The 26890-nt window shown below is 39.8% G+C and overlaps 1 protein-coding gene and 1 pseudogene across 1 annotated transcript in view; one reads left to right on the forward strand and one right to left on the reverse strand.

Annotated features, from left to right (window-relative positions):
- Positions 1 to 21496, reverse strand: part of LOC137502919 (zinc finger protein 558-like) — a 66689-nt gene extending 45193 nt beyond the window's left edge. The window contains exon 1 of the mRNA XM_068230119.1: positions 21431 to 21496. Within this exon, the coding sequence (XP_068086220.1) occupies positions 21431 to 21496 (66 nt within the window). The remainder of the gene's footprint in view (positions 1 to 21430) is intronic.
- Positions 21497 to 24419: 2923 nt separating this feature from the next.
- Positions 24420 to 25817, forward strand: LOC137502938 (piggyBac transposable element-derived protein 4-like; annotated as a pseudogene).
- Positions 25818 to 26890: the final 1073 nt, after the last annotated feature.

The following is a 26890-nucleotide window of genomic DNA, read 5'->3' on the forward strand; positions in this document are numbered from 1 at the left end:
AGGCGAGATACTTTTCGACCTTAGATCTCGCGAGTGGCTATCACCAGGTGTTACTGAAGCCTGGAGATAGGCCAAAGACGGCATTCTCTGCGCTAGGGCGCAAGTACGAATTCAGGAAAATGCCCATGGGGCTGAAAGACGCGCCAGCCACGTTTACGAGGCTGATGAACAATGTGCTCACAGGGATAACAGGTATAAAATGTCTGTGTTACCTGGATGACGTCATTGTGTACGGGAGTTCAATCCAGGAGCACAACGCGAAGCTAAGAGACGTATTTCAAAGGCTGAGAGAGAACACGCTGAAACTCCAGCCAGATAAGTGTGAATTCCTAAGAACCGAGTCGCGTTCCTAGGACATGTAATCACTGACGAAGGTGTCTTACCAGACCCGCGTAAAGTACAGGCCGTTAAGGACTTTCCGGGGCCGACCACTAGCCGCCAGATCAAGGAGTTCTGCGGACTGAGTGGGTACTATAGGAAGTTCATACCTAACTACAGCAAAATCGCGAAACCGCTGTATCAGTTAGTGAAGAAGGACGTTCCCTTGGTATGGGGAGACCATCAGGAACGAGCGTTCCAGACACTAAAGCAAAAGCTAATTCAGGAACCTATACTGCAATATCCGGACTTCGAAAAACCATTCATTGTTACCACTGATGCGAGCAACGAAGCAGTTGGGGCAATATTGTCACAAGTACGTATCGGAAAAGACCTTCCAATTGCCTATGCAAGTAGAACGCTTAATAAAGCAGAAATGAATTACAGCGTAACTGGGAAAGAATTGTTGGCAATAGTGTGGGCAGTAAAATATTTAGACCGTATTTGTTTGGGAGAAGATTTACTGTTGTGACAGAGCATAAGCCGTTGAAGTGGGTCTTCAACGTGCAAGAGGTTAAGAGAAAAATTTCAACCCTGGAGGAAAACATTTCTGTAAGCAGTGGTCAACCTAACAGAGGTAGGGACCTCTCCCTTAGGATACCGGTCGATCCCAGAGTAATCAGAGATAGCCTACCAGAATTTCATGGGAGACTGGAAGAGTGTCCTAAAGCATTTTAAAGACATCAGAATCTCTACTAGGTAGGACAAATATAACTACGGAGATATACTTGCAAATTGTCAGTCAACAACTAAAAGCATCAGCAGGGACTTGGTGGCAGAAAATAAAAGGGCTCAGCCTCGACTGGGAGGAATTCAGGAAGGAATTCGTCCAGAGATTTGACTCGGAGTCTGTCCAAGCGTCGGTCCAAAAGAAGTTCCTCACTGAAACGCAACCCAGTGGGATGAGAGCAGGAGCTTTCGCAATTCAAAAACTCCAACTATTTAAGCGAGTCCATGAAAAAGAAAATATTGATAAGAGCGTTCCTTATATAATCGAGCTGCTACACGATAAGATACGATCACTTGTTAAAGTGGCACAACCAAAAACTTTTGAAGAGCTCCGTCACATCGTAGCAAAACTGGACGAGGAAACAAGTTACCATTCCTCAAAAACGAAAACCTCAACAGCGGGGGAACCCAAGAAATGTTACCGTTGCGGGCAGACCGGGCATTTTAAGGAACAATGTCCGGAAAACTAGCTTGGGACCGTTCGAGCTGGGGGAAGGAGGGTCCGGAATTAAGAAGCCCCAGATACATGGCACCTGGCCGGAAGGTAAACATATTGGTCAAATCTGTAGTGATGAGCCTAGTTCACCCCACCCGGCTATTAATTTGACGATTGATGATAAGCCTGCAATCGCAACCCTTGACACTCAAGCTTCACACTCGTGTGTGAGCATGAATGTGGCTAAATTTTTAGAACCTATCCGTCCTGATACGGTGGTAACAGTCAGAGGGGCAATTCGCCACATACATTATCAGATTGAGGGTTGTACTTTTCTTCAAGCCAAATGCTCCACTGAAGACTGAAGTGATAGACATACCGGTGAAGGTTATCAAGGATTTGATACCTGACATAATATTAGGACATGACTTCTTAACTAAATAAGGGGTAGTGATAGGTTACACCGCTAATGAAATATTCTTTGTAATAGGAAAAGATGTAGACTGGCATGGGCTGAAAATAAAGCTCTCGAGTCACAAACATTAGAACCCAAGGTATGGACGGAACTGAAAACAGGACGGTTGAGGGTGGAGGAGAAGGAAGATCTTGAGAAGTTACTGAATAAGTTCCCTGAGGTCATCACTGATAAAATCGGGTTTACCACAACTGTAAAACATAAAAGAACATGCAAGGATAATAACCCAGTTAAACAAAGGCCCTACCCACTTAACCCAGTTAAACGAAAATGTGTAATAAAAAGGTCAAGGAAATGGAGAACCAGGGATTGATTGAACCTTCACTGTCAGGATGGGCTTCTCCGATAGTATTACCTAAGAAATAAGTGGGGATTACCGACTTTGTGTAGATCTGCGTCAGGTAAATAACAAGACTATATCAGATGCCTACCCCATGCCGGATCCACGCCACCTGATAAAGCAAGTGAGTGGGGCAAGTCTTCAGTACCCTCGATTTGAACTCTGGCTACTGGCAAGTACAAGTCGAAGAAGGATCTCGACTGATGACTGCTCTTTCTACCCCAAGAGAACTTTATCAATTCAGAGTCATGCCATTTGGTCTTAAGAATGCTCCAGCCACCTTAATGCGTCTGATGGACGAAGTCTTATCAGGATACACAGGAGAATTCTGCCAGGTCTATTTGGATGACATTCTCATGTATAGCAAGACATTTTCGGACCAATTGGAACACCTATCTAGAATATTAGAAAGACTGAGGATTCACGGACTTACTTACCAAGTCAAGAAGTGTCAGTTCGCATCAAACTCGGTTGAGTACTTACGTCATGTATTGACGGACAAGGGATTAGAGAGACAAATTGAGAAGAATAGGGCCATTCAGGAACAAGAAAGACCTCGAACGAAACGCCAGGTACGTCAATTTTTAGGCCTCTGCAGGTGGTACAGTAGTTTTGTGCCGCACTTTGAGACGAAAGCTGCTCCGTTAACCGACCTCCTCAACAAAAACATACCATTTAAATGGACTCAGAGGGAAGAAACAGCCTTCCAGGAGTTAAAAAGATCTATTTGTGATGCTCCAAGTCTAGTCTATCTGGATACAAACCGGCAAGTCTGCTTACAGACGGATGCGAGTGACGTCGGTCTTGGGGCTGTACTGTTCCACGAGAGAGAAGGAGGATGCAAGGATATAATTGAGTATGCCAGTAGGAAACTTTCTGCTCCCGAGAGAAACTATTGTACAGCCGAGAAGGAAACATTAGCAGTGGTGTGGGCTGTCGGGAAGTTTAGAAGTTATCTAGAGGGAAGGAAGTTCAGGCGATTTACGGATAACTCTTCACTTCAGTGGTTGAACCAAGTATCTGGATTGAAGTCCAAACTCATGCGATGGGCCTTGATACTTGCCGACTTTGACTTCGAGATCTGTCACGTTCCTGGGGCAACCAATCAAGCGGCGGATAGCCTATCAAGAAATCCTGAGGACGGGCAGGTATCAGCGACGAATTTATTAGAGAGAGAAATTCCCGTGCCAACTAAGAGGCCCCAAACCGATCATGTGCTTCTTGCTATCCAGCGAAGGAATAATGAGATCGATTTAGAATAAGGAAATGGCAAACTGAGAACATGTCCTGTAACCGAATGAAATCCTGGATCAGCAAACGCAGCACTAATTGTCGATCTGTCCCAGATCAGTTTAAGATGTGCTACAAGAATTTTCGACTCGAAGACGGCATACTTCAATACATTTCACATCTGCCTGGATCTTCTCCGGTCATAGTCATCCCGAAGTCGCAAACCACGAGGATTTTGAATAAATATCATGATGATCCAGAAGCTGGACATCCTGGTCAAGAGGAAACATATTCTTCGATTCGGCGACCTCTCTTCTGGAAACACATGCGGCAAGAAATTAAGAGCTACGTTCAAGCATGTGATATCTGTACTCGCACTAAGGCGAACAATCAGAAGGCGAATACCAGCATGAGAGGACGCCGACCCCATCAACCTTGGGAGGTACTCGCCATTGACCTTATGGGACCCTACCCTAGGACATCTCGGGGAAGAACGGGAATCCTCATGGTGACTGACCTATTCACCAGATGGGTGGAAGCATCGCCATCCCTGAAGCTACATCGGGACGTATCATACAACTCTTAAAGACAAAAGTCTTCAGTCGTTATGGATATCCTCGGTGTATACTCACAGACAATGGTAGTCAATTCACTTCGAGACAGTGGTTGCAAACTTTGTCAGAATGGGGAATCGAACACTGGACGACACCGATCTACCACCCATAAGCGAATCCAACCGAACGGAGAAATCAGGAGCTGAAGAAGATGTTTCGAATTCACTTGGTTGACAAAGAACATACCAAGTGGGACCAACACCTACATGAGTCCCTTTTGGCCATCAGACAGCGGATTAATCGCGTCACAGGTTTCTCGCCTGCAGAACTTTTTCTTGGAAGTCCAATCAAGAAAACCGGTGACTGGAACTTCATCCATGGGCGAGAAGAGGAACTGGAGGGTCCAGATACATGGCATGTGAAGAACCAGCAGCGAATTCAACAGGCGCATAGCCAAGCCGAAGAGCGTTCCAGGAGAGAAGCCGAGAACAACGATGCACTGGAAGAAACGGAGTTCAGACCGGGAACACTAGTTCTTCGTCGAAACCAATATCTCAGCAACAAGCTTCAAAAGTTCCACGCTGGGATGGCTCCGAAATGGCTCGGACATTTTGAGGTGAAGAAAAGGTTGGGAAATGGTGTGTATCTTCTGAAAACTTCGCCGATGAAGGTGCATACGTCAGAATTAAAGGTATTACCTTGACCCCTAAAAGAAGGCGGAGGGACCGGCGAGTGGGTTCTCTCTAAAGGACCCCAGAAGAACACAGACTCCAGAGAGGATCAACACATGTCAGTACCTACCTTGGAGGATGAGAGAGCTGAAGACAAGGAGATCGGGACCCCTAGATATAATTTAAGACCTAAAAAAGGAAGGTCTAGGATATATATTGAAGGTTTTAGGGGGGAAGAACTGTCGTAGGACAGCTATCCTAATCATGATAAAACCTTCATATTTTGTATAATAGAAAAAATATTACCGAACGTATATGAGTAGGTCCAGTGGAAAGGATTTGCTCTGAAGACTTGTAACACTGCAACAGACACTCAGACGTCCAATATGGCGGCAGAAACATCACCATTAGGTCTCTGATGTGAAACATGTACATTTTCTTTGTAGATTGTTTTTGAGGAGTGATTGTTTTCTTCTTCTGGCAGGAAATAAATAAAGTTAGCACTGTGGTGTTTAAAAAGAGAGATTGACGAGACTAGGATAAGCTTTGTAGTGATAATAAAGTTGTTTAGAAATACATATACGTGTTCTCGTGTGATATTTTTATTTTGTAAAATAAAAAATCGCATATAGAGAACGATAATGACCCAACCAGTCACAATCAGTAATTTTGTCATGAAAAGTAATCTAAATGTCAGTACAGTAGTTTTACAAAATGAAGAAAATGTCCATAGCACAGACAGGATACCAAATCAGCACTAAATTTCAGATAGTGATATCTGAAACTAACTGGGAATCGTACCTGGGCCCTGTAGGTATGATGAAGGTGCTCATTTTCCAAAGAATAGGGCCTGCCCAGTTAATTTATACTGATAATTAGAATTATGTAACCAATCATTAAACTACGTATGGAGAAAAATAATGAATACAATGTTCCAACCTCAACATCTATCCACTATTTCATATAATAGTTAAAGACATCCAGTATGCCATCACTCATCTGATGGCCACCAACAGCGACAACATACAGCACACCTACCAGACTACCACTTAGATTTGTCATGCTATGAAAGGAGAACACAATAATACGCCTGACAAAGTACTCTTGAAAGTTGGAGAATGTATGCCTCTTGTTCTGCACAGAACATAATTTTGGATGAAATACCTTGTAACTTATAGCTCTGAAAATGTTTTGAATATCAATAAAGTTCTGATCACTATAAAGTAATCAGGAATGATACTTACGAAGGATGCACCTGCCGTGCCTTCAAGCCAGACGGGTTCCTTCTTGATCTCCATTTTCTGGTCCATTTAACACAGCAACAGAAATCCTTATATGAAAATGAGCCAAAAATTATTCCCAGTGACTTTTACTGAAAAGGTAAAGGTACCAAAAATATACATTATTTTTATCATAATCAGTGGGGTCATAGTTTATTGACCAATGAAGTAAGCAGGCAGGCCTGCAGCCCTCCATTATTTTCAAAGTCATTATCACAGCCAAGCATCCTCTAGTCTTCCATGTAAATCAAATCTCAGAGACAGATTTTTATTTCAAACGTCCCACATGCACTGGCTGGGACTGACTGATAGCAGTATATTTTTGAAAACAGAGAATTCACTTCTACTTTAGCAGGTTAGCAATTTGTATTTGCTATAACTTTGGGACCACACAGTTGGTCTGCCACTGCCAAGTAGATGGGCATGCCAATCCAACTGATGAGCCCAAAATGGCATGTCTATGCAAAACTCGGCAAACACACTCCCTCACAACATATTAGATGGTTCTATTCCTGAGATTTTAAAATCTCTCCAAGTTGATTGTGACTGGCATGATGAATAGGATGCTCTTAATTAATGAACGTAGGTTTTCGTGGCTCATTGTATTGACATAAAGAAATAAATGAACTGGAGGCCAACGCAATTTGGCTGAAAGCTTGGCTTTATTAATAAATATATATATAGTGGCTTTAATTAAGTTCACTCATTTCTTTATGTTAATACGATGCTCTCTTTATATTGAAAAATGCGTGTACAATAATTTACATAGAAATCTGCATACAAAGTAGATTATAGTGAATCACGGGTAAATTAACTAGGTTGTAATGTTTCTTCAAGAAATGTTTTGGATTATGAAACCACATGCGCAAGTGTATGCGCCACACAATTTTTTTTGGAGGTACTTGTTTCCATTTTATGTCAATATTACTATCATTGTTTCCTTCCTTATTTTTTTATTTTCTGGTTAATGGGTAATTTGTATTTTAATCAAGGCAATCTTTCATTAACCTGACACTGGTGAGTGGTGAGGGATTCCCTCTATACTTTATTTTTCGCATGCACAATTATTTTGCACCCGTATCTCCTTCTAATCACTATCTTCTGCATCAGTCTTCAACTGTTATATGTTGGTGAATGTTTGTTTCTTTTGCTTGTGGTCTGTTGTTGTCATCCTTGCAGTTCAGTGAGATCTTCCCTCACCTTGCACTTGTTACATTAGTATTTCTGGCATTGTTGAATACTGTAAATATACTGACTATATTTGAAAATATCAAAGTATGGTTGTCGAGAAAGTGCAGACACCGTTATAATGGCTAGATCAAGTGGAAAATGAGATGAATAGGAATGAAGAAGCAGGTGAGGATTTAGATTATATAACTGACAGTTGGTATTATAATGTTGAACGAATTAAACAAACTGTTCTGGAATTGAAATGGAACATGTTGTTACAAATTCAGACCAAGTGGTACAAAACAGACAATATACACAGGGACAGACGGACTTCTGCAATGGAAGCATGGCATTTATTTTTCCCTGCAGACACTACACAGTTAATTGTGCATTATACCAATCTTAAATTGGCAGAGATGCAGAAGATAATGAACTTGAAATGCTTAGAAGAAGAGACATGGGTGCAAAATAATTGCGCAGTGCAACAAAATAAAGTATTGAGGGAATCGCTCACCACCTATGAGTGCCAGGTTAATAAAAGATAGCCTTGATCATAATACAAATTACCCTTTAAATTAAAAACTCAAAAAATGAAGGAAGCAAACAATGATAGTAATTATGACATAAAATGTAAATACATAGCTCCAAAAAAATTGTGAGCGGTAATAGTTTCATAATCCCAAACATTACTTGAAGAAATATTACAACCTAGCTACTGTACCTGTGTTCTGATGGATTCAAAAATAATATGACTGCACTGTAATGCACAACTTTGTAAAAAAAACACTGTTATATCAACACATGTGTTATCCTCTCTATCTGCTAAATTATTTTTTTATAACCTGTTTTACAATGCACTGACACAGAACAATGGGATAGGAAAGGCCCAGGAGTGGGAAGGAAGCGGGCGTGGCCTTAATCAAGGTACAGCCCCTGCATTTGCCTGATGTGAAGAAGGGAAACCACAGAGAACCAACTTAAGGGCTGCCGACAGTGGGGTTCGAACCCATTATCTCCCGGATGCAAGCTCACAGCTGTGCACCCCTAACCACATGGCCAATTCATCCGGTGAACAGTTTATATATAGCACTGAAGGGGACGTTCACAACCTGAATAAGTGGTCTTTTCATCAGATGTAGTGATCTATTGATTTAATTAAGTGTGAAGTGAATGCCCCACGTACCCCACAATTCATGAGCACTCAGCACAGACACGGACACCAGACTGGTTGCCTAAAGGGAGCGGAGGCATAGCTATCTTTAATAATATTAATCTTAAGGTATTGAATAGGTGGATCTTCCTCTACTCGTGACAGTGATCAATCGTTAATACAGACCATAATGAAATTCATAACTTATAAGTTGCTATCATTATTGATTCTACGTCAGGCAAACTAGCCTTATGGATTTCGAAACACTAAGATAACGGAAACCATTTCCGCAAGAAGCTGATGTATTTGAGCACCTTTAATACCATCAGGGTGATAAATGATTTAATATGCCAACCTATGCCAACTTATGCCAAAACCTATTGAAATAGCTAAAATTTTGTGTATATCTGATTCATTCAGTTGGTCTTCAGTAAATTACATTTTCTAGGTTAAGTAGGCTAGCTAGGTGTACCTTGTTTCGAATTTAGGTTTAGGAAATACTTTAGGTAATAATATTAACTTTAATAATATTTGTAAATATCTGCAGGTTCATTGGTTATACAAAGGCAGATTATCATAAGGAATAGTACCGTAACTTCTGCAGCAACTTCTCTGGTATTTCGTATAGATATCCGTTCAAACTATCGTGAAGGTAATAATTTACTACATTAAAAAACACGATACGCCTGTAAACTTCCATTTAAAAAGAAGTTAAAGAGATTACACGGTAATAGTTAACAGTCGTTGTATTGTTATTGATTATTGTCGCTCCTCATATTCAAATATTGCATTGTTGGCTACAGTCGTGAACAAGGGGTGTAGTGTAGTCAAGTAAATATAAATAAAAATCAGCTGACCTTGTATTCCATTCATTTGTACTTCTGAGTAGGTAGTTAAAGTATCCGTAATTTATATTTCGCTCCCTCGATCTTTCAGTATTTATGACCGGTTAGCTAATAATAATAAAGTTCCTATATCCCAGTAATTGCAGTTCAAGTCCCTGGAGTAGTACCGGTAGTAGTAGTTTTGATAGAAATATTTGAGAAATTACTGTAGACAACCTCGTATTTTTCAGTAGGCCTAATTAAGGACACTTTTATTCTCCGTCCCGTGGAGTAGGGAATTTTATTTATTATTATTATTATTATTATTATTACAACTTCCCCCATGCGGAGGCTGCCACAAGGACAAAGTATGTTGACTACACGGTATTTTGTCTTCTAAGTTACTGTTGACTTTGCTAGTGTGCCAGGTAGAAGATTCACCAAAAGGCTCAGGAATAGAATTGCAATACGGTTCTTCAGATGTTATATAGATGATTGCGGAGTATGGTCACTGAACCTCGTATTGCGGCGATAGCGATGTCGTGAAGTCGTGTCCGGCTGAGACCGAGAGAATCCCATAGCTGTACAAGAAAGTTAGGGATTGTGCCTCGAGCTCCGATCATGAGTCCATGGACGGAAATATTGTCTAGGTGATATTTATCTTTATAGTAGTTTACAGTTGGCTGGTAAATTGACTTCTTTTCGGCGTCCACCTCTTCGGCCTGGCCAACGTGCGACTCGAAGCGTATTGTGGGATCTAAGATTAGTCCTTGCTTGCTAGCTGGTTGAAAGGCTATCATGTCAATACGTCTGTTACTCCCGTCGGTAGCTAGGCCAGAGACCTCTTCGTGCACCGTGAAACCGTGATCCCTCAGCGAGGTCGCAATCATGTGTCGTATTGTATGATGGCGGGAATTTCTCAATACCTCCCCGTGAGGGCAGGCTCCCAGGACATGGGCAAGGGTTTCGTGCTCTCTGTGGCAACGCCGACAGAGGGTGTTGTCCTGGGACCTTCCTGGCACGGAGCGAACGGCGCACACGTTCGCTGTCATCTTGAAGGCCTCTCTCCATTCCGCACAGGATAAGCCTCGGTGATCTCTTATCCATTTGTTCGCTGGCGTGTATTCCTGGAAGAGTCCGACGCCCTTTCCTTTGTGCGGCAACTTCGTCCATGACTGAACTTCTCTGTCTCGTAGTATCTGTCGGACCTTCCTTACGTTGGGAAGATGGCTATTTTTGGACATAACTCGATCATTCATTTCTATGCCTAGATCTTGCAAACAAATTGTACGTTCTTGTTCCAAGTTCCTAGTTGCATTAATGTAGCCGTTATTTGCAAGCGACAATTTATTACAGATGTTAATATGCTGTAGTTTGGCTTCCCAAGTGGCGCGAAACAAACCGAGGCCTTTATACTTCCTTTCGGAGTATACCATGTGATCCGGAACGTCTGCTGGTAGCTGTAATAATTCTTTAGTTCCACTCTTTAATATTTTATCCGCATCTGATAGAAAAGATTGAGGTATCTTGTTTAGGGGAGTAACTTGGAGTGGATAAATAAGAGTAGGTGATATTGAACTGTCTAAAATTGAAAATTTCTGGTCAGATTGCAGCAATGGTGAGCTAACAAGGGTGTCAATCTTGATTCGCGTCTTTTCAAGTACGGCTTGTGGATCCAGTTTAATTTCATTGATGAAATTAACACCTAAGTAACGAATCGCACTTCCGTTGCACTGTGATTTAATTTCACAGTCGTCATTAATGATGATATTCTCCTCCGTTAGCCGACCTTTCTTGATAGAAAGACAAGCTGATTTTGAAGCGCTGATGTCCATGCCGAGTTCCTTAAATCTTTCTATGGCGATCCTGGCTAGTTCGGCAGCAGATTCAGTGTTTTTCCCAAATATTACCGTATCGTCGGCGAAACACATTATAGTGAGGTTAGGCTCCTCGTTTGCAATCGAGTAACCGTAATTCCTTGCTAAAGAGTCTTCAGAAAGTTCTTCCGACAATATGATTGGTAGCGATGTTAAATAATGCCGGTGACAAAGGGGAGCCTTGAAGCACACCGCGATTAATTTTGATGGGTTTTGTTCCCTGTTTTCGTGTCTCTATATGTGTTACGTTTCCCTCTTGTAGAGCAATTATCAGTCTCGTCAGTTTTTCGGGAACTCCGACCGACTCCAGTGTGCTCTGGAGGTGCGCATGTCCGACGTTATCAAAAGCTTTGCGAACGTCGAGAAATATAATGCATGCATCGTTCTTTTCTTGCCTAGTGTGCTGTAAAGCGGCTTCCAAAATTGAGGTATTTATGTAAGTACCGGGTGTATTGGTGAAACCCCTTTGGTTGTCATGAAACCCAATGTAGTTCCGAAGCTGTTTGTCAAGAACTCTCTCGATGACTCGTCTAATAACTGAGCATATAGTAATTGGACGCCAGTTACTGGGATCGTTTACGTCACCTCCTTTATGAACCAGAATTGTACGGGCTTTCTTGAAAGTCGATGGTACTAACCCTATTGTTAGCATTCTAGTAGCGATGAATGCGATTATCTCTGAGATCGTGCTGTTTTTGATAGCTCGGACGATTACGTGGTCAGAACCGCTTGCGGTGTCTATCTTGATTTTCTGTGTTGCCTGAATAATGTCTTCTTTAGATATGACCGGACTGTATAGGTCATTAGTCTCCATGATTTCACTCTCAGTGAATTTTTGAGGGTATTCTGGTCTTTTGTAGTCGTTAGGCCTAGAAAATATGTCCGAAAAGAATGTGTGCAATACATCTTCTTTCAGGCTGCAAACTGGTTGTTCGTTTGTAAACACGTTGCGTATGGCTTTTCGCCGCTGATTGTAATAGTAGAACTGAGTGGATTCATACATGTACTTCCTTCTTCTCTTCTCTCTTCCCCTTTTCGTTGATCTTTCAGGGTTTGAAGAGGTCCTATATGAACGTTGGGCAGAATTTAGTTGGCCATTCTTTCTCAGTTCGTAATATTTCTGGGCGGGGTGTTTCGGCCCGGGAAGAATATGTGGTACTGAAGCTAAGAATTGGACAAAGTCATTAACGGCCTCGTCGAAGTGGTCGTCTGTTAGGTTTTCAGAAAACTTTGATTTCCATTCAATCAGATCGCGGTTGTACTCGTCCATATTCGGAGCTTGAGTAGTAGCGGTATTGGTTGTGGTTTCATTGGACTGACGATTCTCTGGAGAATTTCGTATAATGCTGATTTTACTCTGCTTCTGACCAGGGTATCTCTGTGCACTGCAGGGTGAGCTCTGCTAACGTGTATGCTTACGCCTCTATCGGATCGATAATATTTTCCACAGTGCGTACATTGTACACCATGTGATTGTTGTTCGACGGAAAGATTGTTAGCCATATTTCGAACATGTATATGTGACCGTATAACTACGATTGAAATATTCTTGTCTATGCGCTGTTATCCAGAAAAGAATATAAAACGAGCCACGTGATCTTCTAACATCACTGCCCTGTCGACTTGATTTTCTGAATGAGGCGGCGGAATACTAGGATATATGACAATCACATAACAGGCGACATGTATAAAAGTTAACCATACTAGACTTTTCAACTATCAATAATCTACACCACACGAAAAAAATAAAGACTATATACACTTCAAGTCCTCTCGGATAAGGGATGTACAGTACTCCACAAGCAAGAAACCGTGAAAAGATGTAAGTTTAAAGTAATAAATGTCTTCCTTTATGATTGTCTCCACAAAACTGGGTCACGTTTTACGTATACCTTCCGCCAGGTTTGAGTGAAGTATAGATCATATCCTATGCAACACCAAACGAAGAGCGCAGGTTGTCCTTTTTCCAGTAGAAGGACTTCTCTCCAGTATGTATCCTTATGTGTAGCCGGAGGTCACTTCGCCTAGCGAATAGTTTGTTGCAATACTAACGCTGAGATAGCCTTTCCCCTTTATGAAGAACCAAGTGGGTGCGAAGATTACTAAGTAGACAAAACATCTTATTGCATTTCATATAGGGGTATGGCTTTTCTCCAGTATGTACGACTTCCTGTTGTCGTAGGCTACCCTTTAACTTCGAACGCTTTATTGCATTATTTACAATAGAATGGTCTTTCTCCGGTATGCGTCATGATATGTTGCTTGAGAGACGGGCTTGACTAAAAGTTTAATTGTATTCCTGACACTGTGATGGTGTTTCTCCATTATGAAAAAGCGGGTGCCTTTGTAGATTACCTCGCTGGGTAGGCGTTTTATTGCATTACCGGCACTGGAATGGCCTCGATCCGGTATGTATAACAGTGTGTGTTCGGAGTTTGCTGTTAGTTGTAGACGGCTTGTTAGTAATCCACCAGCTGTAATAATCACATAACCACATTTCAGTAGAATTGTAGTGAAGATAAGGTATAATATATTAGATAGTATCTTGCCAGTTATATTCATGTCTTTCTTCGTGTACGGCAATCCTTTCGATACTTAAGCATTTAACCAAACGCAGTGTAGTGTAGTGTAGATACATTGTAGATACACTACATTTAGATAGTGCCGTATCTTGCCTGCTATTTTCGTGTGTATCTATTAGACCGTAATACTAATAATAATTTGTCTAAGCATTTAGCTTCGTTGGTAATCTTTGAGTGGAGTAGTTCTTGCAAATTTCATTTCTGTTGTGCTTAGTTTAGTGACATACGGTACGGTACCGGTATCATAATTAGGATACGTCTGAAAGTAGTTTAAATTACTGTAGTGTACTGTACAGTAGTATACGAGTAATATCCTATTAGAATTTAGTGTGATTATTTTATTATTGTAAAATATTTGTGTAGTACTGGTGTAGTAGAGGTATCCGTAGAAACTCTTACTAAAATTCTGTTGTTGTAATTAGAATAGGCTTAATTGCAGTTTGGAATTGTGTAGTTCTTGTGTAGGCTATTACTTTCGATATTCAGTAATTAACAGCAGTTTTTATCCTGTCAGGGGTTGTAGGATTTAAAAAAATAGAGCACGACTAAGTAGTATTGTAGTGTAGTCGTATATTAAATACCTTATTGTTGTGTACTATCCCAGACAATATATCCCTCTGTTCATTTATTTTTTTGCAAATAAGTTATTTTATTTTTAATTTCATTTTCCCCCCGTAAAGTATGGCTAAGGAGCGTGAGTGTACTTACTGTGGGTGTGGCGAGGCATTGAGGGGTATGAGGGAGGAGTTGGAAAGTTTGAGGGAGATAATTAGGATTCTCACAGAAGACAGGAAGGAAGATAGGACTCCCTCAAACAATGTACAGGTTACAGTAGGTGTACAAGAGGGAGGGGAAGGAAAGGGAGGAGTTGTAGAAGACAGGTGGTCTAATGTTCTAAGGGGAAGGAGATTGCAGGCTGCTCTATTCAGGATCACAATTCAGGACAGGTGTCTGTGCAAAATCGGTACGAGTCACTCCAGGTAGAACAACAAAGGGAAGATGAGGGACAGGGAACTGTTGCTGAGATGTGTGGATGTACGACGAAGGGAAAAGATAGGAAAGAGAAATGTAGAATAGAGGATAGGAAAAGACAGGTGGAACAGGGTCATGGGAAGGAGAAAAGGGAGGAGGAAGTAGCTTCAGCAGCTATCAGGAAAGATAGGGCTGACCAGGAGGGGAGGGGATCAAATGAGGTGGGTAGGGTTGAGGCTCTGGTCATGGGGGATTCCATCGTTAGACACGTGGGGAAAGTGTGTGGAGGAAAGGGTACCAGGGTAGAGTGTTATCCAGGAATTAGGTTGAGGCAGATGTTGAGGAAAGTAGAAGAGAGGGAGGAGGGGAAGGAGAAGGTGGTAGTGTTTGACATTGGTACCAACAACGTAAGGCAAGCTGATATAAGTACCAACATAGTTGGAGATGTGTGGGATCTGGTAAATGCAGCAGTTTAAGAAAGCGGAGATTGTTATTAGTGGAATACTGTGTAGAAGGGATACTGCCTGGAGGGTGATTGGGGATTTAAATGAGACTATGGAGTGGGTATGTGGGAAATTGGGAGTGAAATTTCTAGATCCAAATGGGTGGGTAAGAGATAGGGATTTGCGCTCAGATGGCCTTCATTTAAACTGCAGTGGTACGTATAAGTTAGGAAATTTGTTTGGAAGGGTAATAGGAAGGTACATTCAGGGAAACGGGATGGCCTAGGGAGCGGTGATAAGGGAACAGGGAACTGGAAATCAAGTAGGGATGACATAAAATTGTTAGTGTTGAACTGTAGAAGTATTGTAAGGAAAGGAATAGAATTAAGTAATTTAATAGATATATATTTACCAGATATTGTAATAGGAGTTGAATCATGGCTGAGAAATGATATAATGGATGCAGAAATTTTCTCACGGCACTGGAGTGGGTATCGTAGAGATAGGATAGGAAGGGTGGGAGGAGGAGTGTTCATTCTGGTGAAAGAAGAATTTGTAAGCTACGAAAAAGTTAAAGATGAGACACATGAAATTCTTGGTGTAAGGCTCATTTCTAAAGATAATAGGCAACTTGATATACTTGGAGTGTACAGATTGGGAAAGGGTAGCACTGACGCGGATTCAGAATTATTCGATAGGATAGTCAGCTATGTGGGAAACGACATGGAAAGAAATGTGATTGTAGCGGGAGATCAGAATTTGCCAGATGTCAATTGGGAACGAAATGCGAACGACAGGAAGCATGACCAACAAATGGCAAATAAGTTAATATGGGAAGGACAGCTGATTCAGAAAGTGATAGAACCAACCAGAGGGAAAAATATCCTGGATGTGGTGCTGATAAAACCAGATGAGCTCTATAGGGAAACTGAAGTAATAGATGGTATTAGTGATCATGAAGCTGTTTTTGTGGTAGTTAAAAATAAATGTGATAGAAAGGAATGTCGTAAAAGTAGGACTGTTAGGCAGTACCATATGGCTGATAAAGCAGGCATGAGGCAGTTTCTAAAAAGTAACTATGATCAATGGTAAATAAAAATGTAAACAGACTCTGGGACGGGTTTAAAGAAATTGTTGAGGAATGCGAAAACAGGTTTGTACCATTAAGGGTGGTAAGCAATGGTAAAGACCCACCTTATTATAATAGAGAAATAAAGAGACTAAGAAGGAGGTGCAGACTGGAAAAAAATAAGAAATGGCTGTGGAAGTAAGGAGAAATTGAAGGAACATACTAGAAAATTGAATCTAGCAAAGAAGGCAGCTAAGGATAACATGATGGCAAGCATAATTGGCAGTCATACGAATTTTAGTGAAAAATGGAAGGGTATGTATAGGTATTTTAAGGCAGAAACAGGTTCCAAGAAGGACATTCCAGGAATAATTAATGAACAAGGGGAGTGTGTATGTGAGGATCTTCAAAAGGCAGAAGTATTCAGTCAGCAGTATGTAAAGATTGTTGGTTACAAGATAATGTACAGATAGAGGAGGAGACTAAGGCCAAAGAAGTAATAAAATTTACATATGATAACAATGACATTTACAATAAGATACAAAAGTTGAAAACTAGAAAAGCGGCTGGAATTGATCAGATTTCTGGGGATATACTAAAGACAATGGGTTGGGATATAGTACCATATCTGAAGTACTTATTTGATTATTGTTTGGTCGAAGGAGCTATACCAGATGAATGGAGAGTTGCTATAGTAGCCCCTGTATATACAGGAAAGGGTGATAGACATAAAGCTGAAAATTACAGGCCAGTAAGTTGGACATGCATTGTATGTAAGCTTTGGGAAGGCATTCTTTCTGATTATATTAGACATGTTTGTGAAATTAATAACTGGTTCGATAGAAGGCAATTCGGTTTTAGGAAAGGTTATTCCACTGAAGCTCAACTTGTAGGATTCCAGCAAGATATAGCAGATATCTTGGATTCTGGAGGCCAAATGGACTGTATCGCAATTGACCTGTCTAAAGCATCTGATAGGGTGGATCATGGGAGACTACTGGCAAAAATGAGTGCAATTGGACTAGACAAAAGAGTGACTGAATGGGTTGCTATATTTCTAGAAAATAGATCTCAGAGAATTAGAGTAGGTGAAGCTTTATCTGACCCTGTAATAATTAGAGGGGAATTCCTCAAGGCAGTATTATCGGACATTTATGTTTTCTTATATAAATAAATGATATGAGTAAAGGAGTGGAATTGGAGGTAAGGCTTTTTGCGGATGATTTTATTCTCTATAGAGTGATAAATAAGTTACAAGATTGTGAGCAACTGCAACGTGACCTCGAAAATGTTGTGAGATGGACAGCAGGCAATGGTATGTTGATAAACGGGGTTAAAAGTCAGGTTGTGAGTTTCACAAATAGGAAAAGACCTCTCAGTTTTAATTACTGCATTGATGGGGTGAAAGTTCCTTTTGGGGATCATTCTAAGTATCTAGGTGTTAATATAAGGAAAGATCTTCATTGGGGTAATCACATAAATGGGATTGTAAATGAAGGGTACAGATCTCTGCACATGGTTATGAGGGTGTTTAGGGTTTGTAGTAAGGATGTAAAGGAGAGTGCATATAAGTCTCTGGTAAGACCCCAACTAGAGTATGGTTCCAGTGTATGGGACCCTCACCAGGATTACCTGATTCAAGAACTGGAAAAAATCCAAAGAAAAGCAGCTCGATTTGTTCTGGGTGATTTCCAACAAAAGAGTAGCGTTACAAAAATGTTGCAATGTTTGGGTTGGGAAGAATTGAGAGAAAGAAGAAGAGCTGCTCGACTAAGTGGTATGTATAATATAACTATTTATAATAGTTTATTTAAGTCCGCCTTGATCAATACACTCATAAAATGAAAGAAACATTATTAATTAAACCATACATGTTTCGGGAAATCTCAACCATTCCCTTCATCAGTGGTTAGATCAAAGAATAACACAATATGACACAATCTTTTGTTTTACAATTTGAAGGAGTATTGTGTCCCAATACATCATATCAAAGAGCAAAGAGAACTTATGAAATATTATAAAAATGATCAATACATACAATTTTGGTTGAACTGAATGAGAACACTACACAAATTTAGGATCTTCAAGTTTTTCTTCTTTTCTTCTTCTTTTTGTTCCTTAAATGATTATATGCTAGCCTAAACAGTGGGTTATCTTCTGTACTTTTCTCATTTAAACTTGATTCAGAATTACATTTTTGTGTAAGGTAAATTTTTAAATTTTCCAAAACATTCATCAGTTTTCCCTTTTTGGTCGAATGTAATAATTTCATGTCATTGGAAATGTCTGTAAATTTATGATCCATTTCAACCATATGTTCTCCCATTGCCGAATATCTTTTATGTTTGACCGCATTAACGTGTTCTTTGTACCTTATAGCCATAGGACAGTCCGGAAAAGTTTGGCTATAAGGTACAAAGAACACGTTAATGCGGTCAAACATAAAAGATATTCGGCAATGGGAGAACATATGGTTGAAATGAATCATAAATTTACAGACATTTCCAATGACATGAAATTATTACATTCGACCAAAAAGGGAAAACTGATGAATGTTTTGGAAAATTTAGAAATTTACCTTACACAAAAAATGTAATTCTGAATCAAGTTTAAAAGAGAAAAGTACAGAAGATAACCCACTGTTTAGGCTAGCATATAATCACTTAAGGAACAAAAAGAAGAAGAAAAGAAGAAAAACTTGAAGATCCTAAATTTGTGTAGTGTTCTCATTCAGTTCAACCAAAATTGTATGTATTGATCATTTTTATAATATTTCATAAGTTCTCTTTACTCTTTGATATGATGTATTGGGACACAACACTCCTTCAAATTGTAAAACAAAAGATTGTGTCATATTGTGTTATTCTTTGATCTAACCACTGATGAAGGGAATGGTTGAGATTTCCCGAAACATGTATGGTTTAATTAATAATGTTTCTTTCATTTAATGAGTGTATTGATCAAGGCGGACTTAAATAAACTATTATAAATAGTTATATTATACATTCAGACCAGTCAATACGGACCAAACACAATATTAACCTATCATGGTTAAATTTATTAACAGTAAGTGGTATGTTCCGAGCTGTCAGCGGAGAGATGGCGTGGAATGACATTAGTAGACGAATAAGTTTGAATGGCGTTTATAAAAGTAGGAAAGATCACAATATGAAGATAAAGTTGGAATTCAAGAGGACAAACTGGGGCAAATATTCATTTATAGGAAGGGGAGTTAGGGATTGGAATAACTTACCAAGGAAGATGTTCAATAAATTTCCAATTTCTTTGATATCATTTAGGAAAAGGCTAGGAAAGCAACAGATAGGGAATCTGCCACCTGGGCGACTGCCCTAAATGCAGATCAGTATTGACTGATTGATTGATTGATTGAAAACAGAAGGTAAGCCCTCCACAAACTCAGACACTCAGACTGCCATTTTCTCTCACAAGAAAAAAAATACCAAACCCTAAAGCACAACAACCCTGAAGGACCATGGCCTACCAAGTGACCACTGCTCAGCCTGAAGGCCTTATAAGAGCTATGAAGCAAAGGGAGATGAACAGAAACCCACTTCTTCTCTAAAACCTAATGAATGAATTCAGCTTTCAGACATGCTGTGCAAAATAAAAGATGCATACTTGTAAATTCTGCATTTATGTAACCATTCAAAAGTTATTTAGTAAATTTGAGATTAGTATACAAATATACATGGTTATTCACGTAAACAGTCACACGGAAATAACTTATAAACCATTAAAGGTATCGGTATTCTGTTTTCATATTTGCAAATAGTACCCGGGAGCTCATAAATTTTTTTTGCTAGTGGCTTTATGTCGCACCGACACAGATAGGTCTTACGGCAACAATGGGATAGGAAAGGGCTAGAAGTTGGAAGTATGCAGCCGTGGCCTTAATTAAGGTACAGCCGCAGCATTTGCCTGATGTGAAAATGGGGAACCACGATAAACCATCTTCAGGGCTGCCAATAGTGGGATTCAAACCCACTATCTCCCGGATGCAAGCTCAGAGCTGCGCGCTCTTAACCGCACGACCAACTCGCCCGGTAGTTCATAAAATAATGTGCAATGTATTCACAGGGGATGATTAATAACTGAGATATGGATACTAATTCCATATTTTTAAATAGAATAGCCCAAATTCATACAGCCGGTCTAAAAGTTCATCTGTGTACAAGTTCAAATATGTAAGTATTTTCAAAATTGGACAGTTAGTTTTTGAGATATCAATGAGAACAGAATGTGCTGTTTTGCATGCCGGATCAGACAGTGTGAAGTCTGGCAAGGACATATTGACACACAAGCAGGTTCTTGGGTGTGATTCCAGCCACAGAATGAATAACATGAATGTAAGCATATCGTACATCATACCGTGGGTTTGCAAAGTGCATATGACAGGCAAACTCATGACAGGACAGGAAGGTGTGATGTTCTTACAAGGAATAAAATAATTACTTTGACTTCAAAAGGAACATAACGAAAGCTATAATTGTCACTGGTTTGAGTACAGTACATACCACTGTATGAATTGAGAATTAAACATAATACAGGACACTGGAAGAGCTCCTTCTAGAAAATAAAATGAATAATGCCTGAATAATCCCCCTTCCCCATTGTGTGTTCACCAGTCACACAATAACATTACACACCCAGGGTATGTTACAATACATCACATTATGTGTACGATAGTTTACAGTACATGCCTGGTATCCATTCTGTGGCTGCAATAAATTCCAGGAAACAGCCTGCGTGCCAATACATCCTTGCCCAACAGTACGCTGTCTGGTGCAGCCCATAAAAGCCCAAACGCATTCTTGTTTTTAACTCAAAAAGTAACTGACTGATTTTGAAAATACTTAGATATACGAACTTGTATAGCCTACAGATGAACTTTTAGGCCAGCTCTATGCATTCCTGCCATTCCATTTAAGAATGTGGAGTTCGAATCAATATCCCAGTTATTAACCTATGAGAATAAGTAATATGTTACAAGAACCTGGGTACCATTTACGAATATGAAAAGAGAATTCAGATATCTTTAATGATTTAGAAGTTACTTCTGTGTAACATCATTGATGAATAACGCTGTATATGCACCTTAAGAATAGACAGCAAGACACTCGTATATTTTCTGAACAACAGATAAAAGTAGAGTTATGTAACCAGTCAAATTAAGACAACTGCTAAGGGTTTAATTGTAATCACTATAAAGTTACCTGCAATGATACTTACGCATGAATTATTTGATATTTCCTCAAAGCAGATTGGTTCCTCTTTGATCTTTTCATCCAAGTCCATTTTAAATAGTGTGTAAAGGTTTAGACTGTTTTGGGATGTAGATTACTTCGACTGACCTTGCACTGAAACATGAGCAACAAACACTATTATTGCTGTTTTTTAGTAGAACCTGTAGTTTTAGGTGACTGTTGATATTGTGCTCATAGCCACGGAACCTCCAGCTTTACTTCGAAGCTGAACCACAGGGACAAACATTTTCACTGACAGAACATCCCACACCAACAGATTGAGATTAATTTGCACACACCTTGTGAAAAACCTGGGAGTATGCAACTTACACATCACCCACTACACTGTGAGTCTAATGACTGGTTTGATGTACCTCCGTATATAACCCTATCCTGAGCTATGCAGGAGATGTACTCTGATCTGTTCGTTATATCTTGTCCTCTATATCCCAACTGACCTTTTTTTAAACAATTTGTTTTACATCATACTGACATAGATAGAACTTATGGTGTTATGGCTAGGAGCAGGAAAGAAGTGAGAGTGGCCTTGTGTATGGTACAGTCCCAGCATTTTCCTGGTGTGAAAATGGGAAAGCCTGGAAAACTGTCTTCAGGGCTGCTACGACTACTTCCTTAGCACTCCCAGTCATTCCAATCCCAACATTACCAAAAGTCCTAGCTGTGTTGGTGCAACATAAATCCAATTGTAAAAGTAAAATTCTATAACCAAACCTTCAAAACAATTTACTTCTTACCCAACTTGCAGGGCAAATGATCTGACTGTGAAGACACAACCTCCTCACCCTGTCACTGTACTAGCTCTATTGGCTATGAACATTCTGTACTGTCTTTACACTAGAGTCCAATGGTAATTCAGTTACAATATACATTTGAAGGTAGCTATTAGGAATGTTCTGATATAGTTCATTCAGTTTTGTTTTCAGTCCAGAAACATTCAGGGAGTAAATCGAGAGCTCAGCCTTTATCATTACACTTACAAATGATGTAAATAATCCTGGAGGATAATGACAATTGTGTGTAAGCCCTGTGCCTTATGTATTTTAATAAGCCACTTTCTTATATAGGTATAGGCATAGTTCTTCTCTCAACGCACAGACCTCACCTGGGCCAGCAGTCTCTTTTAAGAGCTACCACACAATATGTTCAATTCAGTAGCAGTTTAGCCAGATTCTTCATTGATCAAACAAATTATTTGACAGAGGATAACTAGGTACTCACTGGCATTTTTATCCAAAATGTTGCAACAATTACTAATTATACTGCAATATATTATATACTGTAGGTTTGTTGCAACAAAGAGTTCTGCACTGGCAATGAACCTCTTTGTTACAACAAACAGTTCCAAACTGGTTATGACCTCCTCTGTTACAGCAATCTGTTCCAAACTGGCTATGAACTCCTTCAAAATTATCTTAATGAGCATATACGAATCAGAATGCTTTCAGAATTGATTGTTAATAATGTATTGTTGGAATCAGCAAAGGTAACTGTGAACTATATCAAAGCCATCTATGAATTGTTGCAAAACTTTTTACAATTGATGATGGAAGACCTCACTATTCCAATCAGAAGTATTCTTTGTAGTCGCACCACTTACTGGTCAACTTGCAGGGCAAATGATCTGACTGTGAAGACACAACCTCCCCCTCCAAAATGGTGCTGAATATAGTTAGAACACCAGGAATTAAGAACTCAAAGTTCAGAACCAGTTCTGAGTCTCTGTTGGAACAGCATGTATACTACTGCACATGATCAGGCTATTCAGAATTTTTTTTTGCTATTGTCTTTATGTCGCACTGAGACAGATAGGTCTTATGGCGACGATGGGACATGAAAGGGCCAGGAGTGGGAAGGAAGCGGCCGTGGCCTTAATTAAGGTACAGCCCCATCATTTGCCTGGTGTGAAAATAGGAAACCATGGAAAACCATCTTCAGGGCTGCCGACAGTGGGATTCAAACCACCTATCTCCCGAATACTGGATACTGGCCACACTTAGGCGACTGCAGCTATTGAGCTCGGTATTCAGAATAAATTCAGTACCATGTTAGCACTAAAAACAGTAGCTGGGTAATATTTAATGTAGACAGCCTACAGTTGGCTGAAAAACAGAATTATCTGCCGCTGTACCTTTGTGTTTAAATACAAACTGAACAATAAAGCTTTCGTTATTTGCTATCACATAAAGCTAGATATTAAGTTCCTTATGGAGATGTAGAAGACTGAGACTCCAACTTTATTAGCAATATGTTCAAGGCTTTCTTATAAGCTCAGCGAGCTGGTCTATCAGCTCAAATGAGATTCCTGAAAACACTCAGCATGCCGATCTCTCGGCTCTGTGATCAGATGGCTGTATTAGTACTTTAATGGACTCCCAGATGTCAATAGTAGCTTTTGGAATTTGTTTACACTTTTCTCAAGAGATAGAGACACTAATCTGTTTGAAAAAATTAAATAATCAAACTGCGTATGTTTACTGCATGGTGAGTTGAAGTGTGCTGCTTGCGAGTATAGTCTCATTTAAGCTTCAAAACTATGTGCTTTCCTTTGGTTTATTGTCTCCATTTAATTAGTAGTTTATTGTTTGTTATATTTTGATTCATTCTACATTTATTGGTGTTCTGAAGTTTAGTTTAGCATTTCGTGTTATACATTTTCGTGCCGCGAGTAGGCCTACTTTTTTTAAATGGCTGGGCCAGGTTCTATGCTAAATAATTCCAAAGTTTTGGATTATTTAGATGTTTTAGATGATGACTGTGACTTTATAGCCAAGAGTGATTTGGATTTTATAGATAGTGATTGTAGTGCTTCAGAAACAACCCCAATAAATGTGCACAGTGTATCTGACAGTGATGACAATGATGATATGGATGATGAAGACTACAGGGAGATTCTATCACCTGAAAATCATCTCCCTTTCCAAATTAAAAATCATGAATTACCTGGGCCCAAACACATGTCACATCCTGAGTCTCTTCCAATAGCCTACTTTCTTTTGTTTTTCACAGATTTTTTTCTATCACTTATGGTGAGATAATCTAATCTATATGCCCAGCAATTCCACACAAGTAAGGAAGATAATGTTCCCGCCTCTCTGAGAAATGGGTCAGGATCACACTGTCTGAAATGAAAGGATTTATTGCATGTCTTCGTAACATGGACATCAACAGAAAACCAACCATTGCCTCTTATTGGTCTCAATTGCCTTCTCAGCTCAACCCATGGTTCCCTAAAATGTTTACTAAACATAGCTTCTCCCACTTACTGCGGTTCTCTCATCCTGCAAACAATTAAGGATTGCCAGGGTCAGGAGAAACAGAATATGATCCCTGTGCAAAGTATCAACCATTAATGGATCAGGCCAACGGGGTATTTAGGCACCACTATCAGGAGATCAGCATTGATGAGTATCATGTAAGAACTCAAAATAAAACCAGCCTTCTCCAATACCTGCCAAACAAATTCCACCGCCGCAGGGGAATCAAATTTCAGATGTTATGTGATTCTGTTTCCAATTACTGCCTGGGTTTTTTTTTTTTTTTTACCTACATGGGTGCCAAATCTCAAGAATACAGGGACAATATTATAAAACATGGTTTGGGATACATAATTGTGAAAAAGCTCCTAGTGATAGGTGGTTGCCACAACAAGGGTTACCATGTCTTTGATGACAACTATTTCATGTCTGTACCATTTGTGCACCATCTCTAACTTCTTGGTACATATATAACATTAACAGTTAGGAGAAATAGGACATACTTGCCTCAGACTTTTAAAAATATATTTTCTGTTTGACAGGGCAGGCCCAATATACATTCCAAGATAAGAAGTCCCAGAAAAACCCCATCAATCTCCTATCTAACCATGCAATAACCCAAGAACAGGAAATTCCAGCAACCGACAACAGTGCCAACAGCAATTCTAAACCAGCATTAATAACATCCTATAATAAATTCACGGGTGGAATTGACACCTCAAATGAGATGTTATACATTTACCTTGATGAGAGGCAGACTGTACGGTACTGGAAAAAGGTTGCTTTCAATATCATTCCAGAATGGAACTGAACAGCTACATTCTTTATAAGGAAAACAATAAGGGATCAGGGAAAATAAAATCTAGACTGCATGATACAGTGTCAATAATTGAGAGTATCAGGGAGGAGTGGATTACCACAAAATTAAGTGCCATCCATGATCACGGAGGACCAAAGGGAGTGAGGAGGCTTCCCGAGAAGAAGGAGTCCAACTGTGTTGTATACAGCACAAAGGAAAAAAGGAGGAGGGCCCCAACAGTATGCACATGGTTTTACATGTGTCTGCATGGAGAGTGTTCTCCAAACCACAAATGCTGACTCCAAACGGTGCATGTACGTCAGGTGCTAGAACTAGTGACTAAATAAGAATACAAATACAAAATTATATCAAGTTATACAGAAGTAACTGCTCTTATTTTCAGAATGGCTGATCAACAATATCACTAAATAACAGATTACATTTTAAGTATTCGAAAACCAACTTCTATTTTTTGTAATAGGCCTATATTTTCTAATTTCAAAAAAATGCCATGAATAATTATAGGATTTTTTCCCTAAAATTATACTGAATTGTGTACTATTGTGATTTCTTTCAATGTTATATCAGGGGATTTCTTTACACGGCAATTTTTTTTAAATATTTTAACATGCATAATCATGAAGAAAGACCTATGTGCGGACAGTATCCAGTATTCGGGAGATAGTAGGTTCGAACCCCACTGTCGGCAGCCCTGAAAATGGTTTTCCGTGGTTTCCCATTTTCACACCAGGCAAATGCTGGGGCTGTACCTTAATTAAGGCCACGGCCGCTTCCTTCCCACTCCTAGCCCTTTCCTGTCCCATCATCGCCATAAGACCTATATGTGTCGGTGCGACGTAAAGCAAACTAGCAAAAAATGAACAAAGACCTGAGTATATTGGGCATGACTGGTGAACATACCCTGAGAGCAAAAGGGTTAAATACCAAAGCTTACCGTATTTGCTATCATGTACCGTTCGATATTATGTTCCTTACGGAGATGTAGAAGACTGAGACTCCAACTTTACTAGCAATGTGTTCAAAGCTTTAGACACAGTGTAAAACGTAAGAAACTGCAATTGTCTGATGAAGAAAAACTTAAGAGAAACAGCACAATCCACAGAACAAACATGGACAAGCTGCCGCGATATGTTCGAGATGCGCGATACAAAACAAATGCATACGTACATTCAACAACAACAAATCAACCACTTCGAAAGTAAACGAGAAAAATGAATAGCGCTTCACACAACTGTTTAACCAGTGCGTAGTTCCTACACTGTATACATACACACCCTGTTTAATGCACTTATTTCCAGCTAACTACATTCACACCACACGCACAAAATACATGGCGTGCGTAGCTTCCGGG

The sequence above is a fragment of the Anabrus simplex genome, chromosome 13 (assembly GCF_040414725.1).
Source record: "Anabrus simplex isolate iqAnaSimp1 chromosome 13, ASM4041472v1, whole genome shotgun sequence".
Lineage (NCBI taxonomy): Eukaryota > Metazoa > Arthropoda > Insecta > Orthoptera > Tettigoniidae > Anabrus > Anabrus simplex.